This window comes from Ranitomeya imitator, chromosome 2, assembly GCF_032444005.1.
Source record: "Ranitomeya imitator isolate aRanImi1 chromosome 2, aRanImi1.pri, whole genome shotgun sequence".
Taxonomy (NCBI): domain Eukaryota; kingdom Metazoa; phylum Chordata; class Amphibia; order Anura; family Dendrobatidae; genus Ranitomeya; species Ranitomeya imitator.
Genome location: NC_091283.1, coordinates 792,194,402 through 792,211,533, shown reverse-complemented (window position 1 = coordinate 792,211,533; position 17,132 = coordinate 792,194,402). Strand labels below are relative to the sequence as shown.

Sequence of the window (17,132 nt, the reverse complement as noted above, 5' to 3'; positions counted from 1 at the left end):
GAACATCAACATTGCAAAAGAAGATCCGCAGATGTCATTGGGTAGGACGTGACTCTCAGGGCAGCCGTCCAGCAGACACAGATTACCAGGCACTGGACATAAATTCTCACCAACTCTAGTTGTCAAATCCAAGTACTACGTTTCTGCATGCCATGTCTTTTGGCCTAAACCACGTACTTCGTAATAGCGGAGTAATAGCGTGGCACCACTTAGAGCTGCCGAGACAAGTTCATCCAAGTTCACGTTCTAGTCGTTCCAAGGTCTGAAAAACTCTTTTCCTTAGATGTTTGTCTTATTATTCTACGCATGGTGGGCTTAACATAGCAAATACAAGTTAGATTTGGAGATATCAGTGGTGAGAGTAGGTAAGTTTCATATGGCCAACAGTCATGGTCCGAGTATGGACTGCGATGTCTGTGCCAGTCATTGGGTCTCTTGGCCAAAACACAACAGCGTAATAGCCATATAAGTAGGCTGGTGAGTTCGGGTCAGGAGACCTGCGGCTGGTACAGACATCTCAGTCCATACTTGGATGATGAATATCGGACATGTGAAACTGGCGTTATAGTAAGAAAACATCGAGAAAATACATTTTTTGAACAGTAAAAATGAAGTGCAGTTGAGCCTTGCAAAAGAAATCTTAACACTAAAAAAAAGTAAAATCTCATATGTATGGCCATATTATCCGAGTAATGAAAAAAAACACAGGGGGCTGGGTAATTTCATACTGTGTGGGAATAAAACACACCAGGAATAGACGGACGTCATCCATACTGTACAGTATATTCTGTTATGTTTGCTAATGACAGGTGTTATGAAGGCAATCCAGAAACACAGTGTGCTTAGCGATCAGAGCGCACTCAGTGATCTGACAAATACCCAAAAATACAAGAACGAGCTCTGAGACGTGGAAACTCTGTAGACTGCACACCTGATCCTATCCTAAACACAACTAAAAGCGGCTGTGGATTGCGCCTAACAACTACCTAGGCAACTCGGCACAGCCTAAGAAACTAGCTAGCCTGAAGATAGAAAAATAGGCCTGACTTGCCCCAGAGAAATTCCCCAAAGGAAAAGGCAGCCCCCCACATATAATGACTGTGAGTAAGATGAAAAGACAAAACGTAGGGATGAAATAGATTCAGCAAAGTGGGGCCCGATATTCTAGGACAGAGCGAGGACAGTAAAGCGAACTTTGCAGTCTACAAAAAACCCTAAAGCAAAACCACGCAAAGGGGGCAAAAAAAACCCACCGTGCCGAACTAACGGCACGGCGGTACACCCTTTGCGTCTCAGAGCTTCCAGCAAAACAAAAGACAAGCTGGACAGAAAAAAAGCAACAAAAAAGCAAAAAGCACTTAGCTATACAGAGCAGCAGGTCACAGGAACAATCAGGAGAAGCTCAGATCCAACACTGAAACATTGACAAGGAGCAAGGATAGCAGCATCAGGCGGAGTTAAGTAATGAAGCAGTTAACGAGCTCACCAGAACACCTGAGGGAGGAAGCTCAGAAGCTGCAGTACCACTTGTGACCACAGGAGTGAATTCAGCCACAGAATTCACAACAGTACCCCCCCCTTGAGGAGGGGTCACCGAACCCTCACCAGAGCCCCCAGGCCGACCAGGATGAGCCGCATGAAAGGCACGAACAAGATCGGAAGCATGAACATCAGAGGCAAAAACCCAGGAATTATCTTCCTGAGCATAACCCTTCCATTTAACCAGATACTGGAGTTTCCGTCTAGAAACACGAGAATCCAAAATCTTCTCCACAATATACTCCAATTCCCCCTCCACCAAAACCGGGGCAGGAGGCTCAACAGATGGAACCATAGGTGCCACGTATCTCTGCAACAACGACCTATGGAATACATTATGTATGGAAAAGGAGTCTGGGAGGGTCAAACGAAAAGACACAGGATTGAGAACCTCAGAAATCCTATACGGACCAATAAAACGAGGTTTAAATTTAGGAGAGGAAACCTTCATAGGAATATGACGAGAAGATAACCAAACCAGATCCCCAACACGAAGTCGGGGACCCACACGGCGTCTGCGATTAGCGAAAAGTTGAGCTTTCTCCTGGGACAAGATCAAATTGTCCACTACCTGAGTCCAGATCTGCTGCAACCTATCCACCACAGAATCCACACCAGGACAGTACGAAGACTCAACCTGTCCTGAAGAGAAACGAGGATGGAACCCAGAATTGCAAAAAAATGGAGAAACCAAGGTAGCCGAGCTGGCCCGATTATTAAGGGCGAACTCAGCCAACGGCAAAAAGGACACCCAATCATCCTGGTCTGCAGAAACAAAACATCTCAGATATGTTTCCAAGGTCTGATTGGTTCGTTCGGTCTGGCCATTAGTCTGAGGATGGAAAGCTGAGGAAAAGGATAGGTCAATGCCCATCCTACCACAAAAGGCTCGCCAAAACCTTGAAACAAACTGGGAACCTCTGTCAGAAACAATATTCTCAGGAATGCCATGCAACCGAACCACATGCTGAAAGAACAAAGGTACCAAATCAGAGGAGGAAGGCAATTTAGCCAAGGGCACCAGATGGACCATTTTAGAAAAGCGATCACAGACCACCCAAATGACTGACATCTTTTGAGAAACGGGAAGGTCAGAAATGAAATCCATCGAAATATGTGTCCAAGGCCTCTTTGGGACCGGCAAGGGCAAAAGCAACCCACTGGCACGAGAACAGCAGGGCTTAGCCCTAGCACAAATCCCACAGGACTGCACAAAAGTACGTACATCCCGTGACAGAGATGGCCACCAGAAGGATCTAGCCACTAACTCTCTGGTACCAAAGATTCCAGGATGACCAGCCAACACCGAACAATGAAGTTCAGAGATAAGTTTATTAGTCCACCTATCAGGGACGAACAGTTTCTCTGCTGGACAACGATCAGGTTTATTCGCCTGAAATTTTTGCAGCCCCCGCAGCAAATCAGGGGAGATGGCAGACACAATGACTCCTTCCTTGAGGATACCCGCTGGCTCAGATAAACCCGGAGAGTCGGGCACAAAACTCCAAGACAGAGCATCCGCCTTCACATTTTTAGAGCCCGGAAGGTACGAAATAACAAATTCGAAGCGGGCAAAAAATAACGACCAACGGGCCTGTCTAGGATTCAAGCGCTTGGCAGACTCGAGATAAGTCAAGTTCTTATGATCAGTCAATACCACCACGCGATGCTTAGCTCCTTCAAGCCAATGACGCCACTCCTCGAATGCCCACTTCATGGCCAGCAACTCTCGATTGCCCACATCATAATTACGCTCAGCGGGCGAAAACTTCCTGGAAAAGAAAGCACATGGTTTCATCACTGAGCAATCAGAACCTCTCTGTGACAAAACCGCCCCTGCTCCAATCTCAGAAGCATCAACCTCGACCTGGAACGGAAGAGAAACATCTGGCTGACACAACACAGGGGCAGAACAAAAACGACGCTTCAACTCCTGAAAAGCTTCCACAGCAGCAGAAGACCAATTAACCAAATCAGCACCCTTCTTGGTCAAATCGGTCAATGGTTTGGCAATGCTAGAAAAATTACAGATGAAGCGACGATAAAAATTAGCAAAGCCCAGGAACTTTTGCAGACTTTTCAGAGATGTCGGCTGAATCCAATCCTGGATGGCTTGGACCTTAACTGGATCCATCTCGATAGTAGAAGGGGTAAAGATGAACCCCAAAAATGAAACTTTCTGCACACCGAAGAGACACTTTGATCCCTTCACAAACAAAGAGTTAGCACGCAAGACCTGAAAAACCATTCTGACCTGCTTCACATGAGACTCCCAATCATCTGAGAAGATCAAAATGTCATCCAAGTAAACAATCAGGACTTTATCCAGATACTCACGGAAGATGTCATGCATAAAAGACTGAAACACAGATGGAGCATTGGCAAGTCCGAACGGCATCACTAGATACTCAAAATGACCCTCGGGCGTATTGAATGCAGTTTTCCATTCATCTCCTTGCCTGATTCTCACCAGATTATACGCACCACGAAGATCTATCTTAGTGAACCAACTAGCCCCCTTAATCCGAGCAAACAAGTCAGATAACAATGGCAAGGGATACTGAAACTTAACAGTGATCTTATTAAGAAGGCGGTAATCAATACACGGTCTCAGCGAACCATCCTTCTTGGCTACAAAGAAGAACCCTGCTCCCAGTGGTGATGACGATGGGCGAATATGTCCCTTCTCCAGGGATTCCTTCACATAACTGCGCATAGCGGCGTGTTCGGGCACGGATAAATTAAATAATCGACCTTTAGGGAATTTATTACCAGGAATCAAATTGATAGCACAATCACAATCCCTATGCGGAGGTAGAGCATCGGACTTGGGCTCTTCAAATACATCCTGATAATCAGACAAGAACTCTGGGACCTCAGAAGGGGTGGATGACGAAATCGACAAAAATGGAACATCACCATGTACCCCCTGACAACCCCAGCTGGATACCGACATGGAATTCCAATCCAATACTGGATTATGGGTTTGTAGCCATGGCAACCCCAACACGACCACATCATGCAGATTATGCAACACCAGAAAGCGAATAACTTCCTGATGTGCAGGAGCCATGCACATGGTCAGCTGGGCCCAGTATTGAGGTTTATTCTTGGCCAAAGGTGTAGCATCAATTCCTCTCAATGGAATAGGACACCGCAAAGGCTCCAAGAAAAACCCACAACGTTTAGCATAATCCAAATCCATCAGATTCAGGGCAGCGCCCGAATCCACAAACGCCATGACAGAAAACGACGACAAAGAGCATATCAAGGTAATGGACAGAAGGAATTTGGACTGTACAGTACCAATGACGGCAGACCTAGCGGACCGCTTAGTGCGCTTAGGACAATCAGAAATAGCATGAGTGGAATCACCACAGTAGAAACACAGACCATTCAGACGTCTGTATTCCTGCCGTTCAACTCTAGTCATAGTCCTATCGCACTGCATAGGCTCAGGTTTAACCTCAGGCAGTACCGCCAAATGGTGCACAGATTTACGCTCGCGCAAGCGTCGACCGATCTGAATGGCCAAAGACAAAGACTCATTCAAACCAGCAGGCATAGGAAATCCCACCATGACATCCTTAAGAGACTCAGAGAGACCCTTTCTGAACAAAGCTGCCAGCGCAGATTCATTCCACTGAGTGAGTACTGACCATTTCCTAAATTTCTGACAATATACTTCTATATCATCCTGACCCTGGCACAAAGCCAGCAAATTTTTCTCAGCCTGATCCACTGAATTAGGCTCATCGTACAGCAATCCGAGCGCCAGGAAAAACGCATCGACACTACTCAATGCAGGGTCTCCTGGTGCAAGAGAAAATGCCCAGTCTTGAGGGTCGCCGCGCAAAAAAGAAATAATAATCAAAACCTGTTGAATAGGATTACCAGAAGAATGAGGTTTCAAGGCCAGAAATAGCTTACAATTATTTTTGAAACTTAGAAACTTAGTTCTATCTCCAAAAAACAAATCAGGAATAGGAATTCTTGGTTCTAACATAGATTTCTGATCAATAGTATCTTGAATTTTTTGTACATTTATAACGAGATTATCCATTGAAGAGCACAGACCCTGAATATCCATGTCCACACCTGTGTCCAGAATCACCCAAATGTCTAGGGGAAAAAAAAAAAATGAACACAGAGCAGAAAAAAAAAAAATGATGTCAGAACTTTTTCTTTCCCTCTATTGAGAATCATTAGTTAGGGCTCCTTGTACTGTTATGTTTGCTAATGACAGGTGTTATGAAGGCAATCCAGAAACACAGTGTGCTTAGCGATCAGAGCGCACTCAGTGATCTGACAAATACCCAAAAATACAAGAACGAGCTCTGAGACGTGGAAACTCTGTAGACTGCACACCTGATCCTATCCTAAACACAACTAAAAGCAGCTGTGGATTGCGCCTAACAACTACCTAGGCAACTCGGCACAGCCTAAGAAACTAGCTAGCCTGAAGATAGAAAAATAGGCCTGACTTGCCCCAGAGAAATTCCCCAAAGGAAAAGGCAGCCCCCCACATATAATGACTGTGAGTAAGATGAAAAGACAAAACGTAGGGATGAAATAGATTCAGCAAAGTGGGGCCCGATATTTTAGGACAGAGCGAGGACAGTAAAGCGAACTTTGCAGTCTACAAAAAACCCTAAAGCAAAACCACGCAAAGGGGGCAAAAAAAACCCACCGTGCCGAACTAACGGCACGGCGGTACACCCTTTGCGTCTCAGAGCTTCCAGCAAAACAAAAGACAAGCTGGACAGAAAAAAAGCAACAAAAAAGCAAAAAGCACTTAGCTATACAGAGCAGCAGGTCACAGGAACAATCAGGAGAAGCTCAGATCCAACACTGAAACATTGACAAGGAGCAAGGATAGCAGCATCAGGCGGAGTTAAGTAATGAAGCAGTTAACGAGCTCACCAGAACACCTGAGGGAGGAAGCTCAGAAGCTGCAGTACCACTTGTGACCACAGGAGTGAATTCAGCCACAGAATTCACAACAATATTCCTTCAATAATACAAAAAAAGTCCACAAAACCCCAAATTTATCTCCATTTAATGTGGGAATGTTACAATCTTCGTGTAATTTTCAGTCCGGTGAAGCTTATGCCGGGCGCCTGGATGATGGGCATCTCGTCTACGATGCTAAAGAACGTAGACAAGGTTCTGCTAATAGATCTGAATTACAAAGGAAGAATAATACAAAGTCCCTCACCGTGGATGGGTTTGGAGTGCTCTTGTATTTCGCATCGCGTTGTACCTGTGGTAACATCCCATACCACAATCTTACCACTTGCATCGGCAGATGCTAAACGTAGGGCGTATGGGGAGCCCAAATTATGATGATAGTTTTCCCTGGCCCATTTAACCTGCAAAGAGAGAAATACATGAATCAGCACAAAATCCTCCAATAATTAATTAGCTGTCCGCAATTCAAAAGCAAAAAAGTTTTGTACAAATTTGTTACTTAGGGGGGTGGGGGGTGGATGTCAACTCAGGACAACTCTGATTTATTTGCTGATTTTTGATGTATTTGCTGTATTTCTGATATCGATCGAAGCATTTAGAAGGCAAGCAGACTGAGGGAGCCCACTCTGCCCTCCAATCAGCGCCCAGTCAATCAGGTCACCAGGCTATGGCAAGTCCCTTAGACCATGTGCAGAGAACGGTCTAAGGGGCTTGTGTCAGTGCAAAACTGACAGTTATAAAACATTACAATGCTCCTGAAATGCAATGGATTCTAACTATGATCAGGCACATGAAAGTGAAAGTCCCATAGTGTGACAAAGTAAAAAAGTTAAAGGAAAAAAAATAAATAAAAAATGAAAATTATACTAGATGGAGGCCCGATGCTATTGCATTGGGAGGGCAGTAATATCATGATGGGGCATGCATGCAGTGTTGTGGTCTAATGGCATCCTGTGATAATCTAATTACTTTTGCATCAGGGGACTCATGTGCTTGACGCCTACGCTTACATGCATTGCTATTGTCCCAGCTATGCTGTTGCTCTTCAAGAGTCTCATTTGCCTGTTGTTGTCTTCGACATTGTGCCTTTGCTGCTTTCCTAAAAAGAATGCCAATGAAAGCAGGAGCCATGTTGGCGTTGATATTTGTTTTTTAAAGGGGGTTTTCCCACGAACAAAAGTTCATTTTAAAAATTGTCTGTGTCTGACCGTGTACAGAACATACCACAGCTCCTGGGCAGGGGAGGAAGCAAAAGACAATACTGACGTTACAGCAGATCGCAGAAGATACAGTTTGTGAGGTAAAATATTTTTTAAAGACAGTCAGTGAAATATTTTACCTCACAAAATGAATCCTCTGTGATCCCCTGCTGTAATCTCAGTATTATCTTTTGCTTCCTCCCCTGCCCAGCAGATGTGGTATGCTCCGTACCAGGCGCTGGACATAAATTCTCACCAACTCTAGTTGTCAAATCCAAGTACTACGGTTCTGCATGCCATGTCTTTTGGCTTAAACCACATACTTGTTAATAGCGGAGTAATAGCGCGGCACCGCTTAGAGCTGCCGAGACAAGTTCATCCAAGTTCACGTTCTAGTCGTTCCAAGGTCTGAAAAACTCTTTTCCTGGACAAAGTTGAAGTTACGCAGGGGATGGATCATTCAGCAAGACAATGATCCAAAACACCGCTCCAAATCTACTCAGGCATTCATGCAGAGGAACAATTACACTGTTCTGGAATGGCCATCCCAGTCCCCAGACCTGAATATCATTGAACATCTGTGGGATCATTTGAAGAGGGCTGTCCATGCTCAGCGACCATCAAACTTAACTGAACTGGAATTGTTTTGTAAAGAGGAATGGTCAAAAATACCTTCATCCAGGATCCATGAACTCCTTAAAAGCTACAGGAAGCGACTAGAGGCTGTTATTTTTGCAAAAGGAGGATTTACTAAATATTAATGTCACTTTTCTGGTGGGGTGCCCATACTTATGCACCTGTCAAATTTTGTTTGAATGCAGATTGCACATTTTCTGTTAGTACAATAACCCTCATTTCAAGGCAGAAACATTACTGTGTCCAACAGTTATTAGATATATGAAAGTGAAATAGCTGTTGCAAAAAAAAACAATTTTTATAAAACATTAAGATTAATAGGGGTGCCCAAACTTTTTCATATAACTGTAGAAAAATTAAAAGTTTAAAAATTGCAAACTTTTCAACAAATGTTTTATTTTTTTTCACAAATAAATGCAAGTCATATCAAAGAACTTTTACCAGTATCATGAAGTACAAAGTATCATAACAAACAGTCTCAGAATCAGTGAGATCCGTTAAAGACTCCTAGAGTTATAGCCTCATAAAGTGACAGTGGTCAGAATTGTACAATTTGGCCTGGTCAGGAAGGTGAAAACAGGCTAGGTGGATAAAGGAGATAAATTAGATAGTAAGTGTCAAAGTACATATGAATGCCAGGACCCAAGGTTTCCAAGCAGCAATATATTATAAATCACCACAGTCTACGCCGACCTGCTTTCATCTCATAGTGCATCCTTCTGTCATCTTTTGCTCAGGAAATTTATAAAACAGAGGCATCTGGCAATCCACAAATGTAAAAGATAATGCAGTTTCTGCAAAATACAAGACGTGACATCAACCCCGTCAGAATTGGCACATCTAATTTATATGCCTTTTCTGGGGCGCCGGCGGGCTGCTATTTTTTATGCAGGGGCCCGTACCAGCCTGAGAACACCAGCCCCCAGCTGTTTTAGCTTGGCTGGTTGTCAAAAAATGGGGCAGACCCAACGTCATTTTATTTAATTATTTATTTAAATAATTTAAAAAAAAATAATGTGAGGACCACCCTATTCTTGATAACCTTGCTTGCTGAAGTTGACAGCTGAGGGTTGCAGCCCGAAGCTGTCAGTTTTGCCTGGCTGGTTATCAAAAATACAGGGGAACCCCACGGCATTTTATTTTATATTTATTTATAGCGCAGGCGGAATGAATGTTCCCATCTGCCGCTGCCTGCTCTCGCTGTTATCAGCTGAACACAACTCTCAACATTGTCCCCCATTAGCGCTGATCGCAGCACGAGCAGGGGAGACTGATGAGAGCTGTCTTCAGCACCCGGCACCGACTTCCCAGGCGCCGTTAAGTGTAATACTGATGCGACACACGATTGCCACACGTATGCCATATGTATTGCTCACACACAGGACACTGATATCTTTGGTACTGGTTTTTCCAGTACCGGAAATATCAGGACGTGTGTAAGAGCCCAATTTCCGGTAGGTCCTCAATACCCCAATTTTTCCACAGCTCCATTCCATGATATGTATACACAAAGTTCAGAAAGCTGAATACATAAGGATGGCTTCACTTGCTGTGCAAAGACAATTTGCAACACATAACGGGAACATGTCATGCTGTACATGCAGTCCGATCTGTGGACACCATGGTAAAGAGAAGGATAAGTGGAGCAGAATGGTATATAGGTTTGTATACATAAGAGTCCAGTGGGCGGTCCTACTAATGATTGACAGTTATCTCTGAATGCATAATCAGTCAATAACTGAACAAAACATATATACATGTCCAGTGGGCGTTTCTGTTCAGTAATATACATATTATATATTACACATACAGACACCAAGGAATTCAATTGATAACATGAAAGTTTTACTGAAACTCTTCCAACAAAAATGCCTATCAGCCTGATCAGCTCCTCCTGCTCTATAATATCCTGCCCGAAGATCAGACACCATTTTCATTGCGACAAGTTCCCTTTTAAAGAAATCAGCCTTATAAGATCTGGCAACAAGTCCGGTTGTTCAGCTTACCCTGACTATGTCAGATTTGTGTTTTTCCAAGACCTGAAGTGTCTGTGCCGTGCTGGGGTCCACCACAAGAACCAGCGAATGACAGCCATAAGCGATCAGACCTTGACAGCCCCTGTTAAGAAAGCCTTGTTAGAGTCATCACAGTAGGAAAAAACGGACTATGAGCAGAATAAATATAACAGACATTTAGATTAGCAGCTATTGTACTTTACTCCTCTGTAAATAATAGAATCCGGCCGACCTGAGGAACAGTCGTCCTTTCCCAGAGGACAGTGCATAAGATAGGAACGTGTGCCTAATGGGCGACCAAGCCACGAGGACCAAAGACTCAACGCAAATATCACTGCATGTATCAAATAGCCTGAGTTTTGCGGCTTTTTTCAGGATCCCAAAGTTCAGCTCTGATTCCACCTTGTAAGCATGAACAACACAAGGTGTTACGCCACCATTGCAAGATGTATGTGAAACCATAAATTTTTTTTTAAAAAAAAGGCCAATTTTATCAAATTCAGTGAAAAAAGTTTTTAATGACGGGAAAAAAAAAATAGTGACTATTCTGAACAAAAAAGTTCATATGAGTTCATGAAAAAATGCACTATTGCAAATGTAAAAAAACAGTGGTGGGGAGGGGGGGGGCGGAGTCGCATTAGTCAGGAATAGTTTACCTAAGACATTGGCAGAGCATTGAGATGGTCGGGCATTGTTTACCTTCTCACCTTGGTAGGACATTGAGTTGGTAGGGTATTGTTATATTTCACATATTGGTCAGGCAAGGAGATGCTCTGGCATCATTTACTTTTCATAAATCACAAATTTAATTAAACTAGTAAACAGTAAACAAGCTCAGGTGAGGACACCAAGACATTTCGGCATAAACTTGCAAAAAAAAAAAAAAATCACAAAAATAAATGGGTTTGACACACTGCTGTACCTGCGTTTTGTTTCACTAAAAATGCAGCAAAAACATGGGTCTCAGGTCCCAGATTCCCACCCATCTGCAGATGATTAAAAAGTCCAAAACAATATTTAAAAAAGAAACAAAATAGGTCAAAAGTTTAGCTAATCTTTTTTTTTTTTTTTTTTTTAAAGAACCACTCCAGTGATTATTTTTATTGTACCACTGGAGTGATACTTTAAATTCAACCCCTTAGGGTATGTGCACACGATGCAGATTTGGTGCAGAAAAATCTGCTGCAGTTCTGCACTAAATCTGCATCTCCTGGAAGAATCTGCAGGTGCGTTTTTTATGCGTTTTTGATGCGTTTTTTGAGCACAAATCTGCACAAAAAACGCATGAAAAACGCCCCAAAAACGCACCTGCAGATTTCTATTATGGAGGGGTGCAGAAACGCTGCAGAACTGCACAAAAGAAGTGACAGGCACTTCTTTGAAAACTGCAGCGTTTCTGCGCAGATTTTTCTGCACCATGTGCACAGCTTTTTTTTTTTCACATTGATTTACATTGTACTGTGATCACAGTGCAGTTCTGCTGCGTTTCTGCTGTAGAAAAATCTGCTGCAGTTCTGCACTAAATCTGCATCGTGTGCACATACCCTTAATGACCACCGATACACCATTTAACGACAGCAGTGAAATAAGGTTATAGCGCCCCCCAACATCGGAAATTCTCCAGAGTCTTGGCTACTGAGACCCCGGAGAACATGATTCAGGTTGGTTTTTACCGACCCCAGTATTGCGATCACCGTTATCCATGGAATAGAAGTGACCACAAAAAAAAAAAAAAGTCAGATTTCCCATTTAATTTCTCTCTCCTCTGATATGATCTAGCACATCAGAGGAGAGAAAAATTGGGTCCCCCAAGACCCCTCAATACCTCTGGTGTCCCTGGACCCTCCTGCATCCCCCGGTCCTGTCCCCCAGCCGTCGGCGTCTTCTTCCGGGAAGAAAATGGTGGGCGCCTGCTGAGATCTGCCGGCAGGCAACAATAAGAACTTTTTCCTATTGGTTAATTTTGATAACTGTGATGGGGTCTATCACAGTGAACAAAATAAAAAAAGTAAAATCAAACCCCCCCTTAGTTAGGTGAAAATAATAAAATAGGGTTGGAGTTAGAATTGAAGGGGTTCCACTGTTTAGGTACATCAGCGGGTCTTCCAAACGCGACATGGTGTCCACCATTGATTCCAGCCAATTTTGTGTTAAAGGGAACCTGTCACCCCGTTTTTTCAGATTGAGATATAAATACTGTTAAATAGGGCCTGCGCTGTGCGTTACAATAGTGTATGTAGTGTACCCTGATTCCCCACCTATGCTGCGCAATACATTACCAAAGTCGCCGTTTTCGCCTGTCAATCAGGCTGGTCAGGTCGGGTGGGCGTGTTCACAGCGCTGTTTCTTCCTCAGCTTTACGTTGGTGGCGTAGTGGTGTGCGCATGTTGAGGTGACTAATCCACTGTGGGCACGTGAATAAGGAGCGCGCGATCTGCGCTATCACCCCCTGTCATCGGTGGGGGCGGCCATCTTCCTGGGGCCGCGCGTGCGCAGATGTAGTGCTCTGCTGCACGGGGCTTCAGGAAAATGGCCGCGGGATGCCGCGCGTGCGCACAAGAGATCGCGGCGGCCATTTTCCCAAAGCCGAGTTTGCATCTCGGCTTTGGGAAAATGGCCGCCGCGATCTCTTGTGCGCACGCGTGGCATCCCGCGGCCATTTTCCTGAAGCCCCGTGCAGCAGAGCACTCCATCTGCGCACGCGCGGCCCCAGGAAGATGGCCGCCCCCACCGATGACAGGGGGTGATAGCGCAGATCGCGCGCTCCTTGTTCACGTGCCCACAGTGGATTAGTCACCTCAACATGCGGACACCACTACGCCACCAACGTAAAGCTGAGGAAGAAACAGCGCTGTGAACACGCCCACCCGACCTGACCAGCCTGATTGACAGGCGAAAACGGCGACTTTGGTAATGTATTGCGCAGCATAGGTGGGGAATCGGGGTACACTACATACATTATTGTAACGCACAGCGCAGGCCCTATTTAACAGTATTTATATCTCAATCTGAAAAAACGGGGTGACAGGTTCCCTTTAAAAAGGTAGAAAGGTGCTCCATCCCTTCTGAGCCCTGCCATGCGCTCAAACAGTGGCTTTCCCCACATACAAGATATCGGAATACTCAGGAGAAATTGCACAACACATTTTCTCCTGATACCCTTGTGAAAATAAAAATTTTCGTTCCAAAGTTAAATTTTAATTTCCACATTGCTTTAGTTCTCGTGAAACACCTCAAGGGTTAAGAAATGTCTTGAATGTGGGTTTGCGCACCTTGAGGGGTGCAGTTTTTAGAATGGTGTCACATTTGGGTATTTTCTGTTATTTTAACGCCCCAAACTCAATTCAAATGTGAGGTGGTCTCTAAAAAAACGGTAATTAGACCTACCGGTAATTGCATTTCGAGGAATCCATCCTGACAGCACCATTGGAGGACGTCCTTCTTACCCTCAGTGGGACAGGAACAACAAGCGGTTAAAAGGACCCTCCCCACTCCACCCACCAGTGATTTTCTAAGTACCACATCTGGATGGATGCAAAAAGAGAGTTTATTAACAATTTTACACCAATGTTACATCACATTAGTATACAATACAGTTTTGCAGTGGTAGGGAACTAGTAGTGCTGCCAGGATGGATTCCTAGAAATACAATTACCGGTAGGTCTAATTACCGCTTTCCAGTTCACCACCTGACAGCACCATTGGAGGAATACCAAAGAATGGTAATCTAGGGTGGGACTACTGCATGTAATATTTTTCTACCAAAGGCTAACTGTTCTGATGAGACTTCTAGTTTATAGTGTCTGGCAAAGGTAGAAAGACTGGTCCAAGTCGCAGCCCTACAGATCTGCTCTGCTGATGCTCCCCCTTTCTCTGCCCATGATGTAGCAGTAGCTCTAGTTGAGTGGGCTCTAAGGATATCTGGGGGATCTTTCCCTTGGGCTGTATACGCTAGATTAACATAGTAACATAGTTAGTAAGGCCGAAAAAAGACATTTGTCCATCCAGTTCAGCCTATATTCCATCATAATAAATCCCCAGATCTACGTCCTTCTACAGAACCTAATAATTGTATGATACAATATTGTTCTGCTCCAGGAAGACATCCAGGCCTCTCTTGAACCCCTCGACTGAGTTCGCCATCACCACCTCCTCAGGCAAGCAATTCCAGATTCTCACTGCCCTAACAGTAAAGAATCCTCTTCTATGTTGGTGGAAAAACCTTCTCTCCTCCAGACGCAAAGAATGCCCCCGTGTGCCCGTCACCTTCCTTGGTATAAACAGATCCTCAGCGAGATATTTTTATTGTCCCCTTATATACTTATACATGGTTATTAGATCGCCCCTCAGTCGTCTTTTTTCTAGACTAAATAATCCTAATTTCGCTAATCTATCTGGGTATTGTAGTTCTCCCATCCCCTTTATTAATTTTGTTGCCCTCCTTTGTACTCTCTCTAGTTCCATTATATCCTTCCTGAGCACCGGTGCCCAAAACTGGACACAGTACTCCATGTGCGGTCTAACTAGGGATTTGTACAGAGGCAGTATAATGCTCTCATCATGTGTATCCAGACCTCTTTTAATGCACCCCATGATCCTGTTTGCCTTGCCAGCTGCTGCCTGGCACTGGCTGCTCCAGGTAAGTTTATCATTAACTAGGATCCCCAAGTCCTTCTCCCTGTCAGATTTACCCAGTGGTTTCCCGTTCAGTGTGTAATGGTGATATTGATTCCTTCTTCCCATGTGTATAACCTTACATTTATCATTGTTAAACCTCATCTGCCACCTTTCAGCCCAAGTTTCGAACTTATCCAGATCCATCTGTAGCAGAATACTATCTTCTCTTGTATTAACTGCTTTACATAGTTTTGTATCATCTGCAAATATCGATATTTTACTGTGTAAACCTTCTACCAGATCATTAATGAATATGTTGAAGAGAACAGGTCCCAATACCGACCCCTGCGGTACCCCACTGGTCACAGCGACCCAGTTAGAGACTATACCATTTATAACCACCCTCTGCTTTCTATCACTAAGCCAGTTACTAACCCATTTACACACATTTTCCCCCAGACCAAGCATTCTCATTTTGTGTACCAACCTCTTGTGCGGCACAGTATCAAACGCTTTGGAAAAATCGAGATATACCACGTCCAATGACTCACCGTGGTCCAGCCTATAGCTTACCTCTTCATAAAAACTGATTAGATTGGTTTGACAGGAGCGATTTCTCATAAACCCATGCTGATATGGAGTTAAACAGTTATTCTCATTGAGATAATCCAGAATAACATCCCTCAGAAACCCTTCAAATATTTTACCAACAATAGAGGTTAGACTTACTGGCCTATAATTTCCAGGTTCACTTTTAGAGCCCTTTTTGAATATTGGCACCACATTTGCTATGCGCCAGTCCTGCGGAACAGACCCTGTCGCTATAGAGTCCCTAAAAATAAGAAATAATGGTTTATCTATTACATTACTTAGTTCTCTTAGTACTCGTGGGTGTATGCCATCCGGACCCGGAGATTTATCTATTTTGATCTTATTTAGCCGGTTTCGCACCTCTTCTTGGGTTAGATTGGTGACCCTTAATATAGGGTTTTCATTGTTTCTTGGGATTTCACCTAGCATTTCATTTTCCACCGTGAATACCGTGGAGAAGAAGGTGTTTAATATGTTAGCTTTTTCCTCGTCATCTACAACCATTCTTTCCTCACTATTTTTTAAGGGGCCTACATTTTCAGTTTTTATTCTTTTACTATTGATATAGTTGAAGAACAGTTTGGGGTTAGTTTTACTCTCCTTAGCAATGTGCTTCTCTGTTTCCTTTTTGGCAGCTTTAAAAAACTATAGGGAGAAAAATACTTTATCTAAAAAACTAATTAGAGCTTCAATGGTGCCATCCTGCTTTAGTAGTGCAAATGCTTTCTTTTTACTGTTAATTGCCTGTCTTACTTCTTTGTTTAGCCACATTGGGTTTTTCCTATTTCTAGTCCTTTTATTCCCACAAGGTATAAACCGCTTACACTGCCTATTTAGGATGTTCTTAAACATTTCCCATTTATTATCTGTATTCTTATTTCTGAGGATATTGTCCCAGTCTACCAGATTAAGGGCATCTCTAAGCTGGTCAAACTTTGCCTTCCTAAAGTTCAATGTTTTTGTGACACCCTGACAAGTCCCCCTAGTGAAAGACAGGTGAAACTGTACAATATTGCGGTCGCTATTTCCTAAATGCCCAACCACCTGCAGATTTGTTATTCTGTCAGGTCTATTAGATAGTATTAGGTCTAAAAGTGCTGCTCCTCTGGTTGGATTCTGCACCAATTGTGAAAGATAATTTTTCTTGGTTATTAGCAGAAACCTGTTACCTTTATGGGTTTCACAGGTTTCTGTTTCCCACTTAATATCCGGGTAGTTAAAGTCCCCCATAACCAGGACCTCATTATGGGTTGCAGCTTCATCTATCTGCTTTAGAAGTAGACTTTCCATGATTTCTGTTATATTTGGGGGTTTGTAACAGACCCCAATGAGAATTTTGTTACCATTTTTCCCTCCATGAATTTCGACCCATATGGACTCGACATCCTCATTCCCTTCGCTAATATCCTCCCTTAAAGTGGACTTTAGACAAGACTTTACATAGAGACAAACCCCTCCTCCTCTCCGATTTTTATGATCCTTTCTAAACAGACTGTAACCCTGTAAGTTAACTGCCCAGTCATAGCTTTCATCTAACCATGTCTCGGTTATTCCCACTATGTCA

At 43.6% G+C, this 17,132-nt stretch overlaps 1 protein-coding gene across 7 annotated transcripts in view; it reads right to left on the bottom strand.

Moving 5' to 3' along the window:
• Nucleotides 1-17,132, bottom strand: part of WDR11 (WD repeat domain 11) — a 113,743-nt gene that overhangs the window by 80,763 nt on the left and 15,848 nt on the right. For all 7 annotated transcript variants that reach the window (XM_069753654.1, XM_069753655.1, XM_069753657.1 and 4 more), the window contains exons 2-3: nt 10,352-10,463; nt 6,758-6,911 (exon numbers count right to left, since the gene is read on the bottom strand). In XM_069753654.1, the coding sequence (XP_069609755.1) occupies nt 6,758-6,911; nt 10,352-10,463 (266 nt within the window). The remainder of the gene's footprint in view (nt 1-6,757; nt 6,912-10,351; nt 10,464-17,132) is intronic.